The following is a 19,520-nucleotide window of genomic DNA, read 5'->3' on the forward strand; positions in this document are numbered from 1 at the left end:
AGAGGAGGTCTGGGGAGCCGGCGGGCATTCGTTAAATTAGTGGGTGGAGAACCAGGCAGACTCGGGGGCCTGAACCAGCCCTGAACCCCTCTCCCCAGCTGGGCCACTCACCGAGGCCCCTCAAGCTGCAGAGAGCACCGAGCTTCAAAGAAAGTCTGCTAATGAGCCTGTTTCTGACAACCCGACCACCTCCAAAATGTCTTTGCTCTTGGAAATAATCCTTTAATGCTCTAGGAGACGTGGGCAGAGGTGCTTGGCGAGGAGGAGGAGGCCGTGGCTTCAGCAGCATTTATCAGGGAGGATTAAGCCGACAAAGGGTGCCACCTCCGCCCGCACCCGCTGCTGTGCCATTCACCTCCCCGCGTCCTTCAAAGCATTCCCAGCTTCTTCCTGGTCCCCCCCCACCCCCCCAGAACGGCTCCTGCAGCTGCCTGCGCCTCTTGGAGGATGGACCGAGTGGCTGGTGAGGCCAGCTGCCCTCGGGCCGGGCCCAGAAGCCCGATCCCCGTTTCTTGATTAGCCACAAGGACCAAATACCTTTCATTTAACTGAAAAGTGAGCCGGGGTGGGGGAGGCAGGGTTTAACCCCCGGTGGGGGAACGAAATCCCCGACTTCCTCAGAGAATCCTTTCCAAATTGTGTTCATCTTGACTTAATCCACCTCTACCGAGTGAATTAGGCCGTATTTATTTTGAGAACCTATTTTATGGAGTTCCAGGGCCTCTGTTTTGCTTGGGCAGCCCTGGCTCCCCGTTCAGGACCTGAAGGCGGCTGGGCCGGCCGGGCCTTTCAACTTGCAGGGCGCTGCGCCCACGTGACGCGCAGGGTAAATAAACACAGCTGAGCTGGGGAGAGGGAGGTTTTCTCATTAAAGAAATAAAATAAACAGATGTCCTTAAGCACTTTGGCTTGTGTTTGTCCAGGACGGAAAGCTCTAGATGTCTGCAGGCAGACGTGAATTCGACCCCATCTCAGGGTGGAAGGGGGAGAAAGAAAGGAAGGAATCCGGGGTCCTCGGAATTGCCTAAGAGTCCCCCGGGGAGGGCGCTTTTGATTTGAACCTTAGCAACTTCTACAAATAGTTTTTAACTGCTGGGTCGTAAAACCAGGGTTTTTATTTCTTCTCAGTTTGTAAAGCAGTAACAGACGGGCCGAGGCGAGCTGCGTATCGCCAACTGGATCTGATTGAATCCTGATGGCACGGAGCTGGGTCCTGGATTCCGGAATGCGAGTGGGAATCACGTAACGGCACCCGCTGGGGACTGTGGCTGGTTGGAGGGGGCAGAGGAGCCACCGTGCGGGGAGCAGGCCACCATCCGGCCAAGCCCTGACCACCGGCCTCTTTCGGACACACTGGCTGGGGCGGGCTGGACCCACAGGAAAAATCACCGCGGGTGAATTCAGGGCTTCATGTTGCGCCCAGACCGTGACGTGTGCAGGAATCACCCAGGAGGAAGCTGAGGCGCAGAGGCTGCTCAGGATGCCTGCGCGGGCCTGGATTCTGCACTGCTGACCTGGCGGGATGCCGGTTCCGGGATGGAGTTGGGGAGCCCGCGGGGCTTGAGTCACAGCAGGGCGCTGGCATCAGGAGCGTTGACCTCTGTAAGAAGCCTCTGTAAGATGCACCCAAACACTGCGCGTCCTCCATGTCTTAGTTTGGGTCCCGCAACAAGCTGACCCTGAGTCCTGGACTCAGTTTCCTGGGAGGTGGCCCCGGAAGTGCTGGTGACCCTGTGGGGAGGGAAGTAGGGTGGGAGGAAGGCTGGCTCAGCGAGCAGGTCCCCACTGTGGGGACACAGGCCCTTCCTTCCTCTGGGCTGATGGGGTGCTCTCTGTCAGGTCTGTGACTACCCGGGTGGCTCTTCCTGGTTTGTGGCTCTGGAGCGGAGTTCCTGGGTCTCAGGACAGGCAGTGGCCAGTAAGTGCTTTGTGCCCTCTGCCCTCGCCACCCATGTGAGTCCTTCTGGTCTCTCCTTCTTCAGAATTGTAGTGGTGACTGGGTAGCAAGTCCGCTTCCCAGGACGGCTCTGCAGTCCCTGCACTGATGACCCTCACCAGTGTCCTCCCGGCGTCCCCACTCTCTACAGGGAGGCTGCGGCCCCACACTTGGGTCTGGCTGGCTGACTTGACAGAGCGCGGCAGAGGTGCTGGGCGCCCATTCCAAGCTTGCTTCGCCCTCTTGCCTCGAGAGAAACACTGTGTGACCACGAGGGCAGCAAGCCAGGATGTCCCCGCTGCAGGGAGAGAGACTCCGTGGGCAGAGATGAGCAGAGACGAGCTGTCCCAGCTGAGGTCACTCTACCTGCGATCTGTCAGCTGTCTGTGGCTACCCAACAGAGCCCAGCCCAGATGGGCAGCGCCTCGGCCAACCCGCAATCTCATGGGCTTGATAAATGCTCACTGTCTAGCCACTGAGCTGTGGGGTGATCTCTTTTGTAGCTGACTGATCACACAGCTAACCAGGGAGGAAACTCTGGTGACTCTTCTTGCCTTCCGTTTTCCCCGGAGTTAATAATGGCCTTTAAAAATCCTCTCAACCATCTGGATGTACCATGTATTTAGCAAATTGTCTTCACGAAGACGTCTCTCTTGGCACCTCTGACCTGCTTCAATCAAGGTCAACAGCAGCTGTTGCTTTCTTTCATACTGGGACCTATTTTCTTATGATCTGGGGATTCCTTTCACTTTGCTACAATGTCACATTTCCTGCTTCCTGTTTCCCCGCTTTCCGGCTTGTGCGGTGGTGGGTGTCTTCCCGTAGCTCTCTGAAGGGGAGCCAGTAGAGGATGACTTGTTTTCAGACGTTGCCTCCCCACTTTCCTGAAAATGGCTCTACTCTACTGGCCTGCTTGACAGTTGGGCTGGGTATTGAATTTTTGCTTGGAAAAGAAAATGACTTTCCTTCATAATTTTTAGGCTTTTATCTATGGACTCTCGCTTCCAGTTGCTGGGAAATCCACAGTCACCCCGATTCCTTAAAAACATGGAGTGAATCTTGAGATTGCACGTCATCCTTGTGTGGGGCCAGGCTGGTGACCCCTATACTCTCCCCGAGCACGTGGGCTCTGGGACAGCGTCTGACTGGGCTTGTAAGCTCTTGTTGGGCAGACACAGTTCTCTACTTTGGGTTTCTGACTTTCCGCACCCAGGACTTTCCTGGTACCGGTGGGTTTAAGCAGAAGAACCGACCTTTGTGAATGAGTGGGAGGGTCTGGGGCTTGGCATTCTGCGTCTTGTTCATCGGGAGTGGCCTCCTGGACCCTGGCGCTGTCCCGGGCATCCTGATCACAGTGTGACGGGGCAGAACAGTTCCTGGACTCTGTTCCCATGGAGGGGAGGCAAACTAAACAAGGAGTCACACAAACCGGTCAGGGCCACTCAGGAAAAGTCCAGGACGCTACGGAGGTGATTTCATTCAATCATTTCAGGAAGGGGCTCTCTGAGGAGGTGATGTCTGTGCCGAGACCTGAGGGACGAACAGGCGTCGGCCGGGTGGATGGAGCTGTTCATGCAGAGGGAAGAGCATCTGCGAAGGTCTGGGGTGCGAAGGGACACGGAGGGCTTGAAGGAAGGACAGATGTGACAGGACCACGGAGAGCGAGCAGGAGTCTCCCAAGATGCAGCTGGAGGGCGGCTCAGCCTCCTGGGTCGCAGCAAGGAATTGTTTCCGGGCCTCTCTATCCTCCTTCCTAGAAGGGACTCCCGGAGGGCGGAGGCGTTGTCTGCAGTGTTGACGGCCATGTCACTATCCACACCAAGCTCAGGGTGGACACGGAGATACTAACGAGACTTTTATAAACGGGTGAATTAATATGTAGGCTAAGTGGGTGGGTAGAAGGATGGATGGACAGACTGGAGGATGGGTGACTGATGGATGGAGTAGTAGCTGGTTGGCGCTCCATCCTACTGGCCTCTGAGTTCCCTTTCTGGGCACCCATTCCCCAGCCTGTGCACCCCAAATCTATGTACCCCATTCGGAGGGCTGCTCTGGGGATACTGAGGCCACTTGGCTTAGATGTGCTCAGAGCTGGAAGTACCTCAGGTTTACGTGGCTCTGGGGAGGTGTGACCCTATGATTGATGGGTAGAGGGTGTGCAAGTTCAGTTCTTGCCCTGGAGACGGGGCCATCATGATGGTGGTGTGATTTACCTTCCGGAGCTCAGGCTGAGGCTGAGGCTGGGCCTGTGTTGGGAAACCCATCCCCGCCTGGCTCCCTCTCCCTCCTGCTCACAATGACCTGCCTCCGGGGACCGCAGCCCAGGAGGGTGTGCGAGTGTCACCCTACACAGTACTGGAAATCCCCAAACCTTCCAGCAGATGATGTACTTTCAGAAAACGGGGACCCAGTTGAGCTGAGGACACATGCCCTGCCTCAGGGTCCCTGAAAACTCAGGCCTACTGTGGCCAGAGCTTGCCACTGTTCAAGAGAAGCCAGATATTCAGATTTTGTGTAAAAGTAAAATGGATTTGAAGATCTCAGTCATGCATTCAGAGCTCCAGTGCCAAGGAGCCCAGCCTGACCTGTCCTCAGGCCAGCGGGGACCCTGGGTTGCCAGGTGGCACCTCCGTCTTGAAGTCTTGAGCAGGGCCTGGCTCATGAAAGGCAGGGAGGGAGGGAAGCTCAGGCAGGCATCGAGGGACACCTGACCCTGCCCCCTAGCCCTTGGCCCTGACACTTGGCCCCAGCCCAAGTCCCCACTTGTAAAGTGTCTCTGGCCCCAGCCTGGTAGTCCATGTGGTCAGTGTTCCAAAACCTCGGCCCAGGCCCTTGGGGGCCTGGGAGGGGCAGGCCAGGCTGGCACTGGTCACAGGGGTGGACGCTTGTTCCCTAGAGTTCCCTAGAGGGCGGGATGTCACTTCTGCTGTGTTGCCACCGTGCAGGCTGAGAACTCCCCACTGGTGACCTATTTATTTATTTGTTTATTCAGCAGACACTCGTCCAGCCTGTGCCAGGCCCCGTGGCGGGCAGGAGATGAAGGTGTGGACACGTCAGGCCGCTCCGTGTGTGGCTGAGCTCACAGTCTGTGGACAAGCTCCCTCCAGAGGCTTTTGATATTCACCCTCCAGACAGTCACATGACCATGGGCCCCGCGTCACATGGGTGAACCAGTGGCCCACGTCTTGCCTTTATCCCTTCTAGGCTGGGTGACCTTGGCCGAGCCACTCCACCTCTCTAAGCCTCAGTTTCTCCTGAAATGATTGGAAGAGGAGGGGACTGTAAGTCTGTGGTGGGGTCACTCTGAGAGGGCCTAGAGCCGAGCTGTCCATAAAGAGACTGTGTCACCTCTCTGTCAACCAAAAATGTGCATGACATGCCAAATGTCCCCCCAGGATGCAAAACTGCCTCTGATTAGAAGTCACTGAGTCAGAGTGATGGGGAGGGAAGGATCTGGAATAGAGTGAGGTTCCAAATGCCACTCACACAAGAGAGAGGACAGGAAAGGACAAAGGCACAGGTCACAGGACACAACGGAAGGCTACATGTTCAACGAGGGAGGAGAAGGAGATGGACGGGTTGAAAGAAAACACACCTGCCCTGTGTAAGCCAAGACAGGGACCTTGTGCCGACGAGGAACGCAACTGTCCCTGTGCGCTTGAGGCCAACCGTAAAAGGGAGCGCGGCGCAGGGAAAGCTGAGGGATTCGTACAAGAGGAACCTTGCAGTGGGCAGCAGGGGACAGGAGATCAGGTCTCTTCAGGGGGAGATACTGGACAGAAGCAGCAGCCCAGGGGCTTCAGACGCCATTCTCCTTCCTCTGCAACCCCCCACGTCTCCTGTTTCCAAGTAGAAAGAAACCAAATTGCTGCTCCACACCCGCTTCCTCCTGCCCCTGACCCTCTCCAGCCTCAGGGCCTCACTGCTGTCCCTCAAGCTCATCAGGCAAACTTCTACCTCAGGGCCTTTGCACTTGCCACCCCCGGGTCTTCTACCAGGTACCTGTTCCTCACTTCCTTCAGGTCTTTATTCAAGATTTAGCTTTCCTGTGAGACCCTCTTTCCTGCCTGCTTTTTCTTAAATTTAATTGCAACCCCTTTCCCCGCAGTTCTTCCTGCACCACCTCCCCTTCCATGCTCTTTTCCTCTGTATTTATTATTTGCCTTGTTTATTGTCTGCTCTCCAGGAGGCGGAGCCTGGGTCAGTGCCTGGCTACGGGGTGCATGACGCAGTCAGGGATAAGCGGACAGACACCCGTGTCCCGGCACCGCATCCCTGACCTGGTTCTCCCACGCACTGTGCCCCTAATCGCCATGGCAACAGAAAACACCTCCTTTTCTGTCCCAGTTTGATGTGCAGAGGGTCCAAGGTGTCCTCCCACAAGGACATGGTGGGATGTGAGCTATGACTCCCCGGGTGGCCTTCAGGTCCCTGCTTCTGGCCTCCCATTCCTGAGGGAGCAGGTGTGACCCCGGGGCCTGGCTGGTGAGTGGGCTGGTTTCTGGCTTATTGCCAACAGCTGAAGTGCTCTGAGAAGGGAGTTTTCAGGGGACCCTACGCCCTTCTTCTCTGCCAGGGATTTCTAGTGCACCCACAAGGTGCCGGGAGACACAGTTACCGTGTCAGGGAGGTCCTGTACCCTGCTACCAGGGCACAGAAGCAAACCCCAAGGGGGGGACAGTCTGAGCAGCCTGCCAGGCGAGGGCTCGCCCTGGGTTGACATTGCATGGGAAAAATAATCTCCCTCCAGGCTCCTGTGCGGGCCCATCTCTCCCGCCACAGACCCCGCAGCACCCCCGCCGGCGCTCACACATCCACACGCTTCCTGAGCCCCTGTGTGTGCCAGGCTCAGAGCTCCCTGGCACTTGCCCTTTGTGGCCCATCTGTTCCCGCCATCGTCACCTGGTAAGCCTGCCCCACGGAGATGGAAGGGCTGTGTGGGCTGCAGAATCACGGGCCCATGGGAAACCAGCAAGAGCCGGTCTGGGTTTAAATAATAATATCCAACACGCCAGGCGGCGACAGGGCTTGTTTGGTGAGGAACTTTGAGACGGGTTCCTGCGCGGAGGAAGGAAGTGCAGCGGAGGATGCTGGGAAATGAGCTTTCCTGGCAGAGAGGCAGGCCCAGGGTGGAGCCCATGAACAATCTGCCAGTTACAAAGATGGAGGCTGGTCACCAGGCACGGCTGGGGAACTCAGTCTTCCTGATTTCAAAACTTACTACGAAGCTACCATCACCAAGACCCAGTGGTACTGGCACAGACACAGAATATCCATCAATGGAACCAAGTGAGAGTCCAGAGCTGAGTATGATCAATTGGTTTTTTTGGTGGTGGGGGGACTGGAGATTGACACAGTAAGGCTCTACCACTGAGCCACATCCTCAGCCTTTTTTTGTTTGGGGGGGGGTACCGGGGATTGAATTCAGGAGCACTGGACCCCTGAGCCAGGTCCCCAGCCCCATTTTGAATTTTATTTAGAGATAAGGCCTCACTGAGTTGCTTAGCACCTCACTTCTGCTGAGGCTGGCTTTGAACTCATGATCCTCCTGCCTCAGCCTCCCAAACTGCTGGGATGACAGGCATGCACCACCGCGTCTGGCTCCCAGCCTTTTTTACTTTTTATTTTTGAGACAGGGTCTCGCTAAGTTGCTGAGGGTGTCCTTGAACTTGTGATCCTCCCGCTTCAGCCTCCAGAGTCTCTGTGATCACTGGTGTGTGCCACCACACTGGCTGGTCAAGTGAGTTTTGAAGAATGCTGAGACCTTTCAACGGGGAGGGGAAAGTCTTTTCAGAGAACGATGCTGGGCAACTGGATGTTTATGTTTTAAAGTGGCTTGGACCCCTGCGTCACTGAAAGTGGGTCACGGACCTGAATGCAAGAGCTACAATGACAAAAATTCTTAGAAGAATGCAGAGGCCCAAATCTTAGTGGCCTGGATCAGGCAGCGATTTCTCACCAAAATTACACAAGAAGAGAAAATACAGAAGAATTGGATTTCATCCAAATTAAAACTTAGTACTTCAAAGGACACCATCAAGAAATTAAAAAAAAAAAAAGAATGAGAGTGAATATTTGCAAATCACATATCTGGTAATAATCTGGAACTCAGATATATAAAATTCTTCCTATTCAACAATAAAAAGACAAGTAGATCAATTAAGAGTGGTCTAAGGTTTGAATAGAAGTTTCTCTGAAGAAGATATGCTCATGTCAAGTAAAGCAGCCCCTGGGATCCCCGTCGTCAGTCTAACTCACCAGCTCACACAGTTAGTTATTAGGGACACGCCAGCCCGAGCCACCATGAGGTACCACCTCACACATCCTGGGACAGTGACACCGCCAGAGACAGTAATGAATGTTGGTGGGACGTGGAGGAAGCGCACCATCTTACACTGTTGATGGGAATATAAAATGGTGCAGCCACTTTGGAAAATACTCTGGAGGTTCCTCAACTGGTCAACTTTAGAGTTACCATATAACCTACAATTGCACTCTGAGGTATAGACCCAAGGGAATCAAAAAACCATGTCCACGCAAAAACCTGTCTGTAAATATCCACAGCAGCGTTATTCCTGACAGCCTGAACCCCAACAGTCCTTTAGCTGGTAAGTGGGTAGACAAGAGGTGGTATGTCCACACAATGGAGACCCACGTTGTCATTAGAAGGTACGGAGGACCCATACCTGCTGGCAGAGATGACCCACGTATTGTGTGAGTGCATTTAGACGCACCTCCAGGAGAGGCAAGTCTAGAGACAGGAAGTGGACAGTAGTTTCTAGCAGTGGGGAGATGGGTGGCAGGAGGGGGATGACTACTAAGGGGTATTAGGTGTTTTGGGGGAATGATGAGAATGTTCTAGAATCACAGCTCTGTGATGTACTAAAAACCACTGAATTGTATTTGTGGAAAGGGCAGGTGTGTGCTATGCAGTTGCTTCTCACGGTTATTAAGGAGACAAGGACAGGGACAAGTGGAGCAGCTGTCCTTGAGTTGAGTCTGGCATCCTCACTGGGCGGCCTGGAAGGCAGGGTGCAGGAGGAGTCAGGGCAGACTTGCTGGGGTCCCCAGCTCCTGGGGAGTCCTCCACCTCTCCCTTCCTCTCTGCCGGGGATTTCTAGAGCGTCCACAAGGTGCCGGGAGACACAGTTACTGGAAGGGCCGAGGGGTGGGAAGGAAGTGCAGAGATGACGGCCTCCAGCAGCCCGTCCCTGATTGGGACCAGGAGGAGAGCCCAGTTTCTGTTTCAGAATTCAAACACCCTGTTTTGAATCATGGCTTAATCGGGTCAGCTCTGCTCGTCTTATTTTCCTAAGTAAACAGCAAACCCTCCCTTGGCTGGGGCTGTAATTGATACGACTCCTGCCTCCTGCACAGCGCTCGGCATGATGACCTTAAGCCACGAGGTGCCAGTGCTTGGCATGGATGTGTGTGGGGGGGTTCTTGGCCTCCAGAGCCACAGTCACTGGACACAGGGCCCTCTCACTTTGCTGGCAGGAGCGCTTTGGCTCCCACTGGGCTGGTGCCCTCCCACTCGGTCCATCTGGTGAGATGGAGCAGCCGAGCTCCCCACTCCGTCCGCAGAGTGAGCTCTTGGTCGGGGCCGGCCAAGCTGAGCTTCAGAGGCTGGCCTGTGGGCGGGCCCGGGATCCAGTTTGGGGCGATGAGACTCAAGCCTCGGAGTGGGACCGGAATCTGGGCAGCGGAGGTGCGTTCTTTTTCGTTGGCATCGCTGGGAGGAAATCGCCGCAGGGAGAGAAATAAATACGGAAGGCAAGCCCAAGAATACCGCCTGAGCTCCTGGACGCCATCAGCCAGACCCGAATCCCAAGTGTCCCTGGGTTTTTCAAGTTGTGATCTGACAAATTCCCCTTTAGCTGAGGCATCTGGGCTTCAAACGGAGAGTCCAGCCTCCCACCAGGGCTTCCTACGGCTTCCCACGGTGCAGCTGCTGGAGAGGCACAGAGAACCGGGCCGGACGTGGAGGCCGTGGGTGTTTCTGTGGTGGATACCCCCACGACGAGCCTCCCGGGCCTCAGTTACTCTGTCTGCAAAATGGGGCTCACAGTCTTGTGCCCGCCGGCCCCCGCCACGTCTTTGACTTCCAGGTGTAGAGCTGAAGCCGGAACCGCTCTCTGGAGTTTCGGGCCCACAAATCCAGGTGTCTCCTGCGCCTTGTCAACAGAACTCACCTGGTTCTCTGTGATCACTTTTCACTTTCCTTATTCTCCCTGTACTGTGTGGTCCGTTGGGCTCGACAGGGCCCTGTCTTCTTCTCTTAGAGTAGCAGAATTCCTGCAGTCTAACTTGGCACATGAGCGGCCCCAATAAGGACGGGCCTCACAGGCTCCCTTGCAGCTAGTGTGTTCATGTGACCGAGTTCCACCCAGTAGGACGTGAGCAGGAAGGCTCTGTGCGTTTCTGGGTTTGGCCCTTAAAAGAGAGACACGTGGCTTCCCTTTCTCCCTGGCGGGGATGCAGACCTGCGGGTGGGCCGTGACTCACCTTGCAGTGCTCAGGGACGGCAGAGAGTAGGACTGAAGGAGCCTCAGTCCCTGGTGCCACTCAGCAGCCTGCACCGCTGCTTCCTGGACCTCCCATGAGTTCAAGGTCAACTTGGTCTGGTTGTTTTGCATCTCGTTTAGGGTTGCTGGATTTAGCAAATAAAAATGCTCATTTTGCACCTTATGGAGAGCTGGAGGAGGGGAAGGAAGATTCTAGAACAGGAGTGAAGATGTTCAGACATCACAAGAAGGCAGAGTCCCACTCTTCTTTTCTCTTGGACCATCTTCCCCCTTCTCAGCCTCAATTTCTCCTTACGTACGAGGGAGACTAACTGGACGTGATGTTCTGTTAAGTTCTTCCAGTTCTGACCTTCTGTGGGTCTTGCAATCCTAGGACAGATGTTGACACTCAGGTTCCAGGGGGCCAGAGAGCCCCATAGCTGGGTCTGAGGGCCAGGGGTGGCCACGGCAGGCTGGAGAACAGATGTCCCCCCTCGGAGGCCCTTGCCGCAGGCTCCTGTTGATTGCGGTCACAGGGGAATGCAAGATTGCCGGATTGCCTAATTTTTCAAGAAGAGCTGGAAATCTAGATTGTTTTGGTCTGTGCAATCTCCTGATTTTTGAATGTTGGCGATAAATTCACATTTTTTTCAAACACTCTGGGGGCCAAACAAAAAGATCTGCAAGATGAATTTGGCTGGTGGCCACCACTTAGGAATTTCTGTTTTGACACTACTTTTCTTCCTTCCTTCCTTCATTTAACCAATATTTACTGGACACCTACAAAGGGGTGCACTGTTCTCTGCACTACAGATAAAAAAGCAATGAGGAAAAGGGGGGTGGCCCTGTCCTCCTGCAGCCTGACGTTCTAGGGGATTGTTCCAGTCCATTCATGTGACAAGTATCCACTCAGCAATTCTGTCCTCTGCCCTGTGCTGAGTTAGGAAGATTAAAAAAAAAAAAATGGCTCACGCTCCCTACCCTTGTGATGCCCATAGGCTACAAGGGAGGCGGACGCTTCAGACACAAATGAAAAATAAGGGTATAGACAGATGCCATTTAGATGGAAGGAAGAGGCCAGGAGAGGTCTCCTGGAGGAAGGGAGGCCCACACCAGAGTCCCAGCAACTTGGGAGGCTGAGACTGAAGGATCATAGATCCCATGAGTTCAAGACCAGCCTGGGCAGCACATCTCATCTCAAAAAGGAAAGAAAGAGTAAAAATAAAAAAAGAACCAAAACATAAGTAGGACTTAATCCATACAAGAACATTCTAGAACAACATTCTAGATTACAGCAGAGGTTCCACGTGCCCCTCTTCCATGTCTCCTCAGCTGTGACCATTCTTTTTAAATATACTTTTTAGTTGCAGTTGGACACATGCCTTTATTCTATTTATATTTACGTGGTGCTGAGGACTGAACCCAGCGCCTCCCGCGTGCTAGACGAGCGCTCTACTGCGGAGCCCCAGCCCAGCCCAGCTGTGGCCATCTTGCACACACAAGCCTTCTACAGTCAGCACCGGTGTTGCCCACCTTAGGGTCTTCTTGGGAGCAGGCCTCAGCCCTCGGTGGGAAGGATTTTGAGGGTGACTATCCCGCTCCCTCACTTCCGGGTGGGTTGATGCCGAGGGGAGTTCCATGACTGGCCCGTGGTCTCCCTGGGACTCGCCTGCTGCCCGGAGCAGTTACACAGCCTGCTTGAACGTCCTTCCCTCCTGCCTTGCTTCCTGGGGACGCCTGGGTCACCTCCCAGATCAACTACGGCACTCACTTCTGGATCTGGTTCTGGGGGCCCCCAGTGGCACCCAGTGGGGACAGGACAGGTTGGCAGGTTCAGGACAGAAAGCTACTCAGGGCACGAAGCAGGAAATGGGGCTGGAGGGGGCCAGCTCGAGGAGGCCCTGGAGGCCGGGCTCGGCTGTCAGTGCAGAAGCCACGGTGGGTTTTCAGCAGGGGGTGATGTCACCAGGCTGGCATTTTAGGACGACTCTTCTGTATGGGGCAAGAGTAGAGCTGGAGGGCAGATGGGAGGTCACGCTGGAGGTGAAGGTGGCTGGGATCAGGGTGGGGGTTGGAGAGGGGTGACAGTGGGGAATGACTTGGGCCCAGCAGGGAGCTCTGGGCGGAGTCCTTTACTTAAGAGAGCCCCTGATTTGGCTTAAGGACAGGTGGTGAGACAAGATCATACCCAAGGTCACCAGGCCCCGCCCAGGACAGGGTGAGGTGTTCCCAGAGCCACAGAACTCCACGGTGGGCAGCCTCGAAGGACAGGGAGCGCTCAGGGCTGTGTCTGTGGGGCGGGGGTGACTTTACCGGGGCGGGTGGGACAGCTGTGAACAGCCTGGCTTTGTGGACAGTGTACTACTGGAGTCCTCGGGGGCAGCCGTGCGCTCTGCTGCCCCTGACCACGCCGGGCACAGCCCAGAAACCCATGCCGGTTCCCACAGCCCTGCTAGACACATTAACGCATTCCTACGCGGCCAGAGATTTCGGCACCACCAACACCATTTTTACATCCTTCGCAGCGTCATGGCAGACAATAAATCTATCTTGCTAATTACACATCCAGCTCGCTGCGACCCCCATAAAAGCCAGGCGCAGCTGGAAAAGCTATGAGGTGATGTCAAATCATATTCCTGGTCTCTAAACAGAAATATTTTCCAGGCGCTGGCGAGAAGCAAGGTCCCACCCATGCGGGGGAGCAGCTGCCGTGGGTCACTCACCTCTGAGGAGATGGTCACTGGGCTGTCCTGGAAGCACTGCCCCCTGTCCCCAAGGGCCCCCTAAAGAGATGGCAGCTGTCTGGGGGCATGTCCTGGGGTTGTGAAGAAGTCCGCGGGATGGATGCGAAGAACCCGCGAGGTTTTAGCAATCGGGGTAATTCCTGCATCATTAAGGGCTTTCAGGTCTCTTCACCCACCACCAACAACCGGCACATTTGCCCAGAATTCTAACCGGACGGGTCCCCAACATAATTTGTCCATGATACACTTGCAAAGCTGTTGCTAAGTCCATGCCGGGGTTGCCAGGCCTCTCTCCGTCTCTAAGACTCTGAGACTCTCAGCTCAGCAGCAGGGAGAACCCTTGGAGGGTTTTCTAGCAGAGACAACTGCCTCTGGCCACAGGGTGTCCCCGCCCTTTAGGAAGGGGACAGCTGAAGATCACAGCTTGCATGCTACCACGCAGAGGCCAGTCACTTGGTATATCGGAAGAAAAGGCTTGGGGGACAAGAGAAGGGGATCAGAACTCTCTGGGTACAGAATCTAATTCTAATTAAATTCTCACGTGTCAAAGGAAAATGCTCGGGGAATTTCAAACCTGGGCAGATCTGAACAGGTGGCTCTTGTTGGAGAAGCCACCGGAGGAACTGCCCCGACAATTCCCGGGAAAACTGGCTGCACGGAAAGTCACGTTGTTAAAGAAAAGAGAGAGAAAGCGGATTCTTACCTTTCCGTATCTGGAGGCGAAGGTCCCCGTGAGTAGGGAGTGAAAAATAATTATGGTCTCATCCAGGTCCCACACGAACACGCGCTGGGGGGACAGAGAGGAAGACAGTGGGGACAAAGGGACTCATCAGCCTCTGACTTCACATCTGCAGACATTAATTCCCCTGGAGGACAAGTCTTGAAACATTTCACCCTTCAGTTACAAAGCAGGGGACTCGGGGACATGTCATGAGTCCCCATCCAACCTCAGCTGCATCAATGTGTCATGAAGGCCCATCTCCAGGCTCCTGTCCACCCAACAGATGCCAGAACCAGGAAGCCTGTCCCTGCCTCCACACAACAACTTGGAGGAGGCGCTCAGGCCAGCCCAGCAAGGAAACCACAGAATTCACTGGACAACCTGAAATAGGACCACTTCCACTGCCCACCCTGAGTCGCACCGTTCCTGACCATTCTGCTCTCCTTGGCTCGCGGTCACGTATCTTTACTCGTTGATCTGCCGACAGTGTGGCGGTGTCTCCTGACTGGCCGTCTGAGGACGAAGGCTCAGCTGAGGCCCGCCTTTGTTCCTCTGTGACCTTACGTCTTCCACTAGGTGAATCCTCCAATTTCCAGTTCCGTTAGCTTTGGACGCTGGTCAAACAGGAGACCCAATATGATATTTCTCCTGTCACCCTTCTCTCTGACATCTTCATCTCTAGCTTTACTTCTACATTGTCAATGGGGATGAATGGGTGTGTGTTTGGTTTTATATAGAAAATCAAGTCTTTTGTACTCTGTCTGCATGTTGATTCTAAAAGTTGGTAACTAGTAAAGAACATTTGCGTCTTGTGATCATTCTTTACCGCAGAACCAAAAACGTTCTAGATGTCACTTTTTTTTCTCTCTCTATATATATGTCCAGTCTCATAGCCCCAGATCCACTCTAATGACAATGTTCTTACTGTCAAGGTCATATGTATTCTCTTCTCTTGAATTCCTTCCTGATTAAGATAATATACCATATGCCAGTTTTATGAATCAACTTGTCTGGTAGGACTTTTTGTTTTTGTTCGAGTTTATTCATTGCTTTTATTTTTTCTCGTTTTCTACAAATGCCTTCATTATAATGTCCGGTTTAGTCACACCCTCTATATCAAAGATGAACATCCTCAGCGTCAGTATCAGATTTCTGTATCAGAGATGCGCATCCTCTGATAGAATGCTCCCAGGTGAGCTGGATTTATATGGACTTTCCACAGAACTAACGCTCTGAGACCTCCCTCTAGCGCATTTGTGGGTGGGAGCCACTGTTACTTGGATTCCAAGTCTCTCTCTTACTTGGTTTTCTTCCGTGTTTTACTTGAGTACATCCTTAAGTTGCTATTTCTGAGTGGATTCATGGAAAGAAATCTTCCTAAATTCCTACATAGCTGCTGTCCTTATTTTCTCTAGAGTTTCTCTGGGTACAGAATTCTAATTTGAAAACATGTCTTCTAGACCTCTGAAGGAATCATTCGTTATTTCCTCCTATCCGTGGTCATTGATAGAAGATCTCATGAGTCTCTGATTCCTTATAGATTTGACTTTTTATTTTCCTCTAGGGTTTATAAGGATATTTTGTTTTTCCTTGATACTCTCAAATTTCATAAGGCGTTATTCTACCTAGGTGTGATCTTTTCTCATTTATACCGTTTAGCACTTGAACATTTAATCCAATGACCTGTGTTTTCCACAGCTCTGAAAACTATTTTCTTCTATCTTCAAATAATTCTTCCCACTTTTTTTTTTTTTTTAATTTTCTGCCATTCTCTCTTTCTGGAATTTCTGATAGTCAAATTAAACTTTTTAGGATTGATGATGTTCTTCCTTTTAAAGAAGATTTTCCATAAGGTTGTCTTTTTGATCTATGCTTTGGGATATTTCTTTCCTTTTTCTTCTGGTACTGGGGATTGAACCCAGGGATACCTAACCACTGAGCCACACCCCCAGCACTCTTTGTTTTGATTTATGGTCTTGCTAAGTTGCCGAGGCTGGCTTTGAACTTGTGATCCTCCTGCCTCAGCCTCCCAGGTCACTGGGATTTCAGGCCAGCACCACCACACTCGGCTTCTGGGAGATTCTTAAACTTTCTTTTTTGACTGTTCTCACAGTCATTTAAAGATTTTCCAATACTGTCTTTTTCTTCTGAATGTTTCTTCCCCAATAGCCTCTACTTATTTTATGGATCCAAAATCTCCTTGAATTTTTATAAGAAAACCAATTGGATTTTTCTAAGTTCCTTTCTGTTTCTTAAATTACTTTGCTTCTTGTTTATTTATTTATCCTCGTTTTTCAAACTGTTGGTTATCCTCATTTTTCTGGTGATGATTATTTTTAAGAACAAAGGACTTTTTTTTTTCTTTTCTTAAATCTCTGTGTTGAGAGGAGAGCAAAACATCTCCTCAGACTGCCACTGTGGCCACCTTTGAAAACTCTCTGGAGGTCAAGAATCATATTTCCACCAGGCACTGGCCATGCCTTTAAAAGTACAAAGAAGCATCTAGAATGAAAAAGTCAAATCAGCATGCCCGCCCTCTAACACTGGGGTCTCTGAAGCCATCAGTAGAGTTGAGTGTTGTCTGTAAGTTGTTTTGGTTCAGCTGGTCACGTGTCTGTGTGGTCAGGTGCCTGTGCCTGTAGGTGCTGGGTCACATTCTGGGTGTGTTTCTTATTCGAGTCATGGTAAAAAAAAAAAAATGTTTGCAAGCCATTGCTTTTGAGGTATTTCTAAATTTATTATGCTAATAAATTTAGCATCTATTATTTATGCTAATTCTTAATAAAAATGGGGGGATCAGATTAATTTAGAAATTCTAGTTATAGAGGTTTTTTTAAATTTTTTATTTTTTTTTTAATTTTTTACTGTTGGCTGTTCAAAACATTACATAGTTCTTGATATATCATATTTCACACTTTGATTCAAGTGGGTTATGAGCTCCCATTTTTACCCCATATACAGATTGCAGAATCACATCAGTTACACATCCATTGATTTACATATTGCCATACTAGTGTCTGTTGTGTTCTGCTGCCTTTCCTATCCTCTACTATCCCCCCTCCCCTCCCCTCCCCTCTTCTCTCTCTGCCCCCTCTACTGACATTCATTTGTCCCCCTTGTATTGTTTTTCCCTTTCCCCTCACTTCCTCTTGTATGTACTTAGTTATAGAGGTTTTTAAAAATCAGGGAGTACTTTAAAAGTTGGTGCGGGCTCCATCATCCATCCATTCCAACCCTCTGAAGAAGGTCCGCCTCCCCCCACTACCTCATCCTCCGCGCCCAGCCCTGGAGTCTCAGTGGGTCCACTCTCCCAGTCCCTGAGCTGCCACAATTTGGACCTCAGTGGGTTCATGACCCCGGATGGGTCAGATATTTATTTGGAAACTTAAAATTGGGGCTTAGAAAGAAAGTCATTGTCTCTGGGGGCTGGTGGCCTGTTTTTGACATGTGATCTGAAGGACAAAGATGGCCAGTCCACAGGGAGAGAAGGACAGAGGGTGAGAGAGAACCCAACATTTTCCCAGGACCTGATTTCAGCTGAGAGCACAGAGGGGCCAGGGGAGGCCTGGGGGCAGCCATGCTGAGGCACCCATGTCCAGGCACTAAAAGACGCCCTCCTCGGGGGACTCTGGCCCACTCACTGTGGCCTGTGGCAGGGGAAGGCATAAACATCTCCCTGCCCTGTCCCCTGGCCTTGGCAATATTCTGCTGCACCCCTGCCCTTGAGTTCTAAGAGGGTCTCTGCAGCTTTAAAAGAAATCCTGCTTTTTCACTTAAGCCAGCTCAAGTTGGTTTCTGGCACTTGCAGCCAAAGGATTTTAGCTAATACACGCTCAGAATTTTCCTTCTTTCCACTTCGACATAATTTCTCTCTCTTGGGCTTCAGTCATTAGCAGAACCGCCGAAGACTTAAGAGGTGCGACCCAGGCGGCCCTCCCTGTTGACACTAAGCCCAGAAGCGAAGCACACCTCACACCTTTTTGACTGTTCTCTCCCAGTGGTACTTACTCTGCAATCAAGAAGCAGATGTTTCCAGAATAATGTCACCCTATAATCCCCGACTTCCATGCCACAACCCTTCTCAGTTTCATGGAAAAATGTCTCTGCACTCCCAACGTCCCCTACCAAAAGCAGAAGCCATGTTGGGTGACCCAATATTTTGGGGGAGGAAATATAAAAGTAGGCATCGCTGACCTCCCTCAGCCTTCTGCAAAGACCTGAGTCCACTGAAGGCCTGGGCAGAGCCTCCTAGATTTGGGAAGCGGGGTGGGGGTGGCCTTAAAAACGAGGGGAAGCTGGTGCAGTGCTTGCTCTTGGAGTCCCAGCACTCTGGAGACCGAGGCAGGAGGATCGCCTGAGCCCAGCAGTGGGAGTTTGAGGCCGGCCTGGGGCAGCACGGTGAGGCTCCACCTCAACAACAATAATGGCAGGAAAAGCAAGAAGAGGCTGTCCTGGCTCTGCGGCGGAGCCCTCGGCCAGGTCCATGGCTGGTATACGGCAGGAGGTTGGCTAATAGTGGGGGACAGTGTGATGTAATAACTTCTCGGACCATCAGCCCGGCACCTGCCGTAAGTAACCGCCGTAGCTGTGCTAGTGGATGCTGGCTTGATACCAAGTACCTCAGATGCGGCGTCTGTGCTCTGGGCCCCCCAGCATCCAGCCCAGGTCTTTGGCGAAGAGCACTTTGGTTTTCCTTCTCCAGTGTGGGCTGTCTTGGTGGAGATGTCAATCAAGGGGCAAGCACGTGACCCAAGCCGGGACCATGGGATGCTGTCGCTTTGACTCTGACACTGGGTGAAGCAGCACTAGAGCCTAAAACGGGTGCTCCTGGGTGGAGCGAGCACCTTGAAAGTTCCCTAGATTCCCCAGCACGGCCTCGGTCCCCTCCGTCCTCAGCGTGGTCGCCGGCCGTCCCTTCCCGTAAGTCCCTTTTCCTTAAGTATCCACAGCTGGATTCTGTTGCTTGCCACCGAAGATCATAGCTAATGCTCCCACGTTCTTAGGCTCCACAAGAGACTCCAGCAAGCGGCCGGACTGCAGATGACCCCTGCAGGCTTGGCCCACCAGGAAGGCGGCGCTGACCAAGCCACATGGGACAGTAGAGGTTCTTGTGTTTTCTGAGACCACTTGAACCCTGGGATTCTCACACAATTCTTGGGGGAGGGAGGCCCCGAGATGGAACAATCGGTGAAAATCACCTGATTGTTAGGCCTTGGTGGAGACGGCATTTCTTAGTGTGTTTGAGTTTGTGGCTGAGCTTTGTAGCTGCTGCGTCAAGTGCACAGGGTACAAACAGGGAGTTGAAGATGGTGCAAATGAACTGCTGGCGCTGACCCAGGCTTCACCAATCCCACTCGGGTGCCGGGGCGCACTCCAGCCGACGGACGGCCACCTTTTGCACAGATGCACAAACCTGCAGATTTGCTCATCTTCCTTCCTTGGTCAATAATGCCCACCTATGTCTGCTTTTGGGAATTCATTAAGCCTGTGTCCCCACTAGGATTCTCCCCATGTATGCTGGTTTTGGAGGGGAATTTCAGTGTGACCCACAGTTATTTGGTTTTAACATGGTAGGAGCACGCTTAGGCCTTCAGCTCTCAGCCCAGGCTGCACGT

General features: G+C 52.5%; 1 protein-coding gene across 1 annotated transcript in view; it reads right to left on the reverse strand.

Annotated features, from left to right (window-relative positions):
• Eya2 (EYA transcriptional coactivator and phosphatase 2) overlaps positions 1-19,520 on the reverse strand; it is a 190,326-nt gene that overhangs the window by 44,382 nt on the left and 126,424 nt on the right. The window contains exon 9 of the mRNA XM_046433563.1: positions 13,888-13,971. Within this exon, the coding sequence (XP_046289519.1) occupies positions 13,888-13,971 (84 nt within the window). The remainder of the gene's footprint in view (positions 1-13,887; positions 13,972-19,520) is intronic.

This window comes from Marmota monax, unplaced genomic scaffold, assembly GCF_021218885.2.
Source record: "Marmota monax isolate L192 unplaced genomic scaffold, Marmota_monax_Labrador192_F-V1.1 WCK01_AAM20220418_F8-fsc00014, whole genome shotgun sequence".
NCBI lineage: Eukaryota > Metazoa > Chordata > Mammalia > Rodentia > Sciuridae > Marmota > Marmota monax.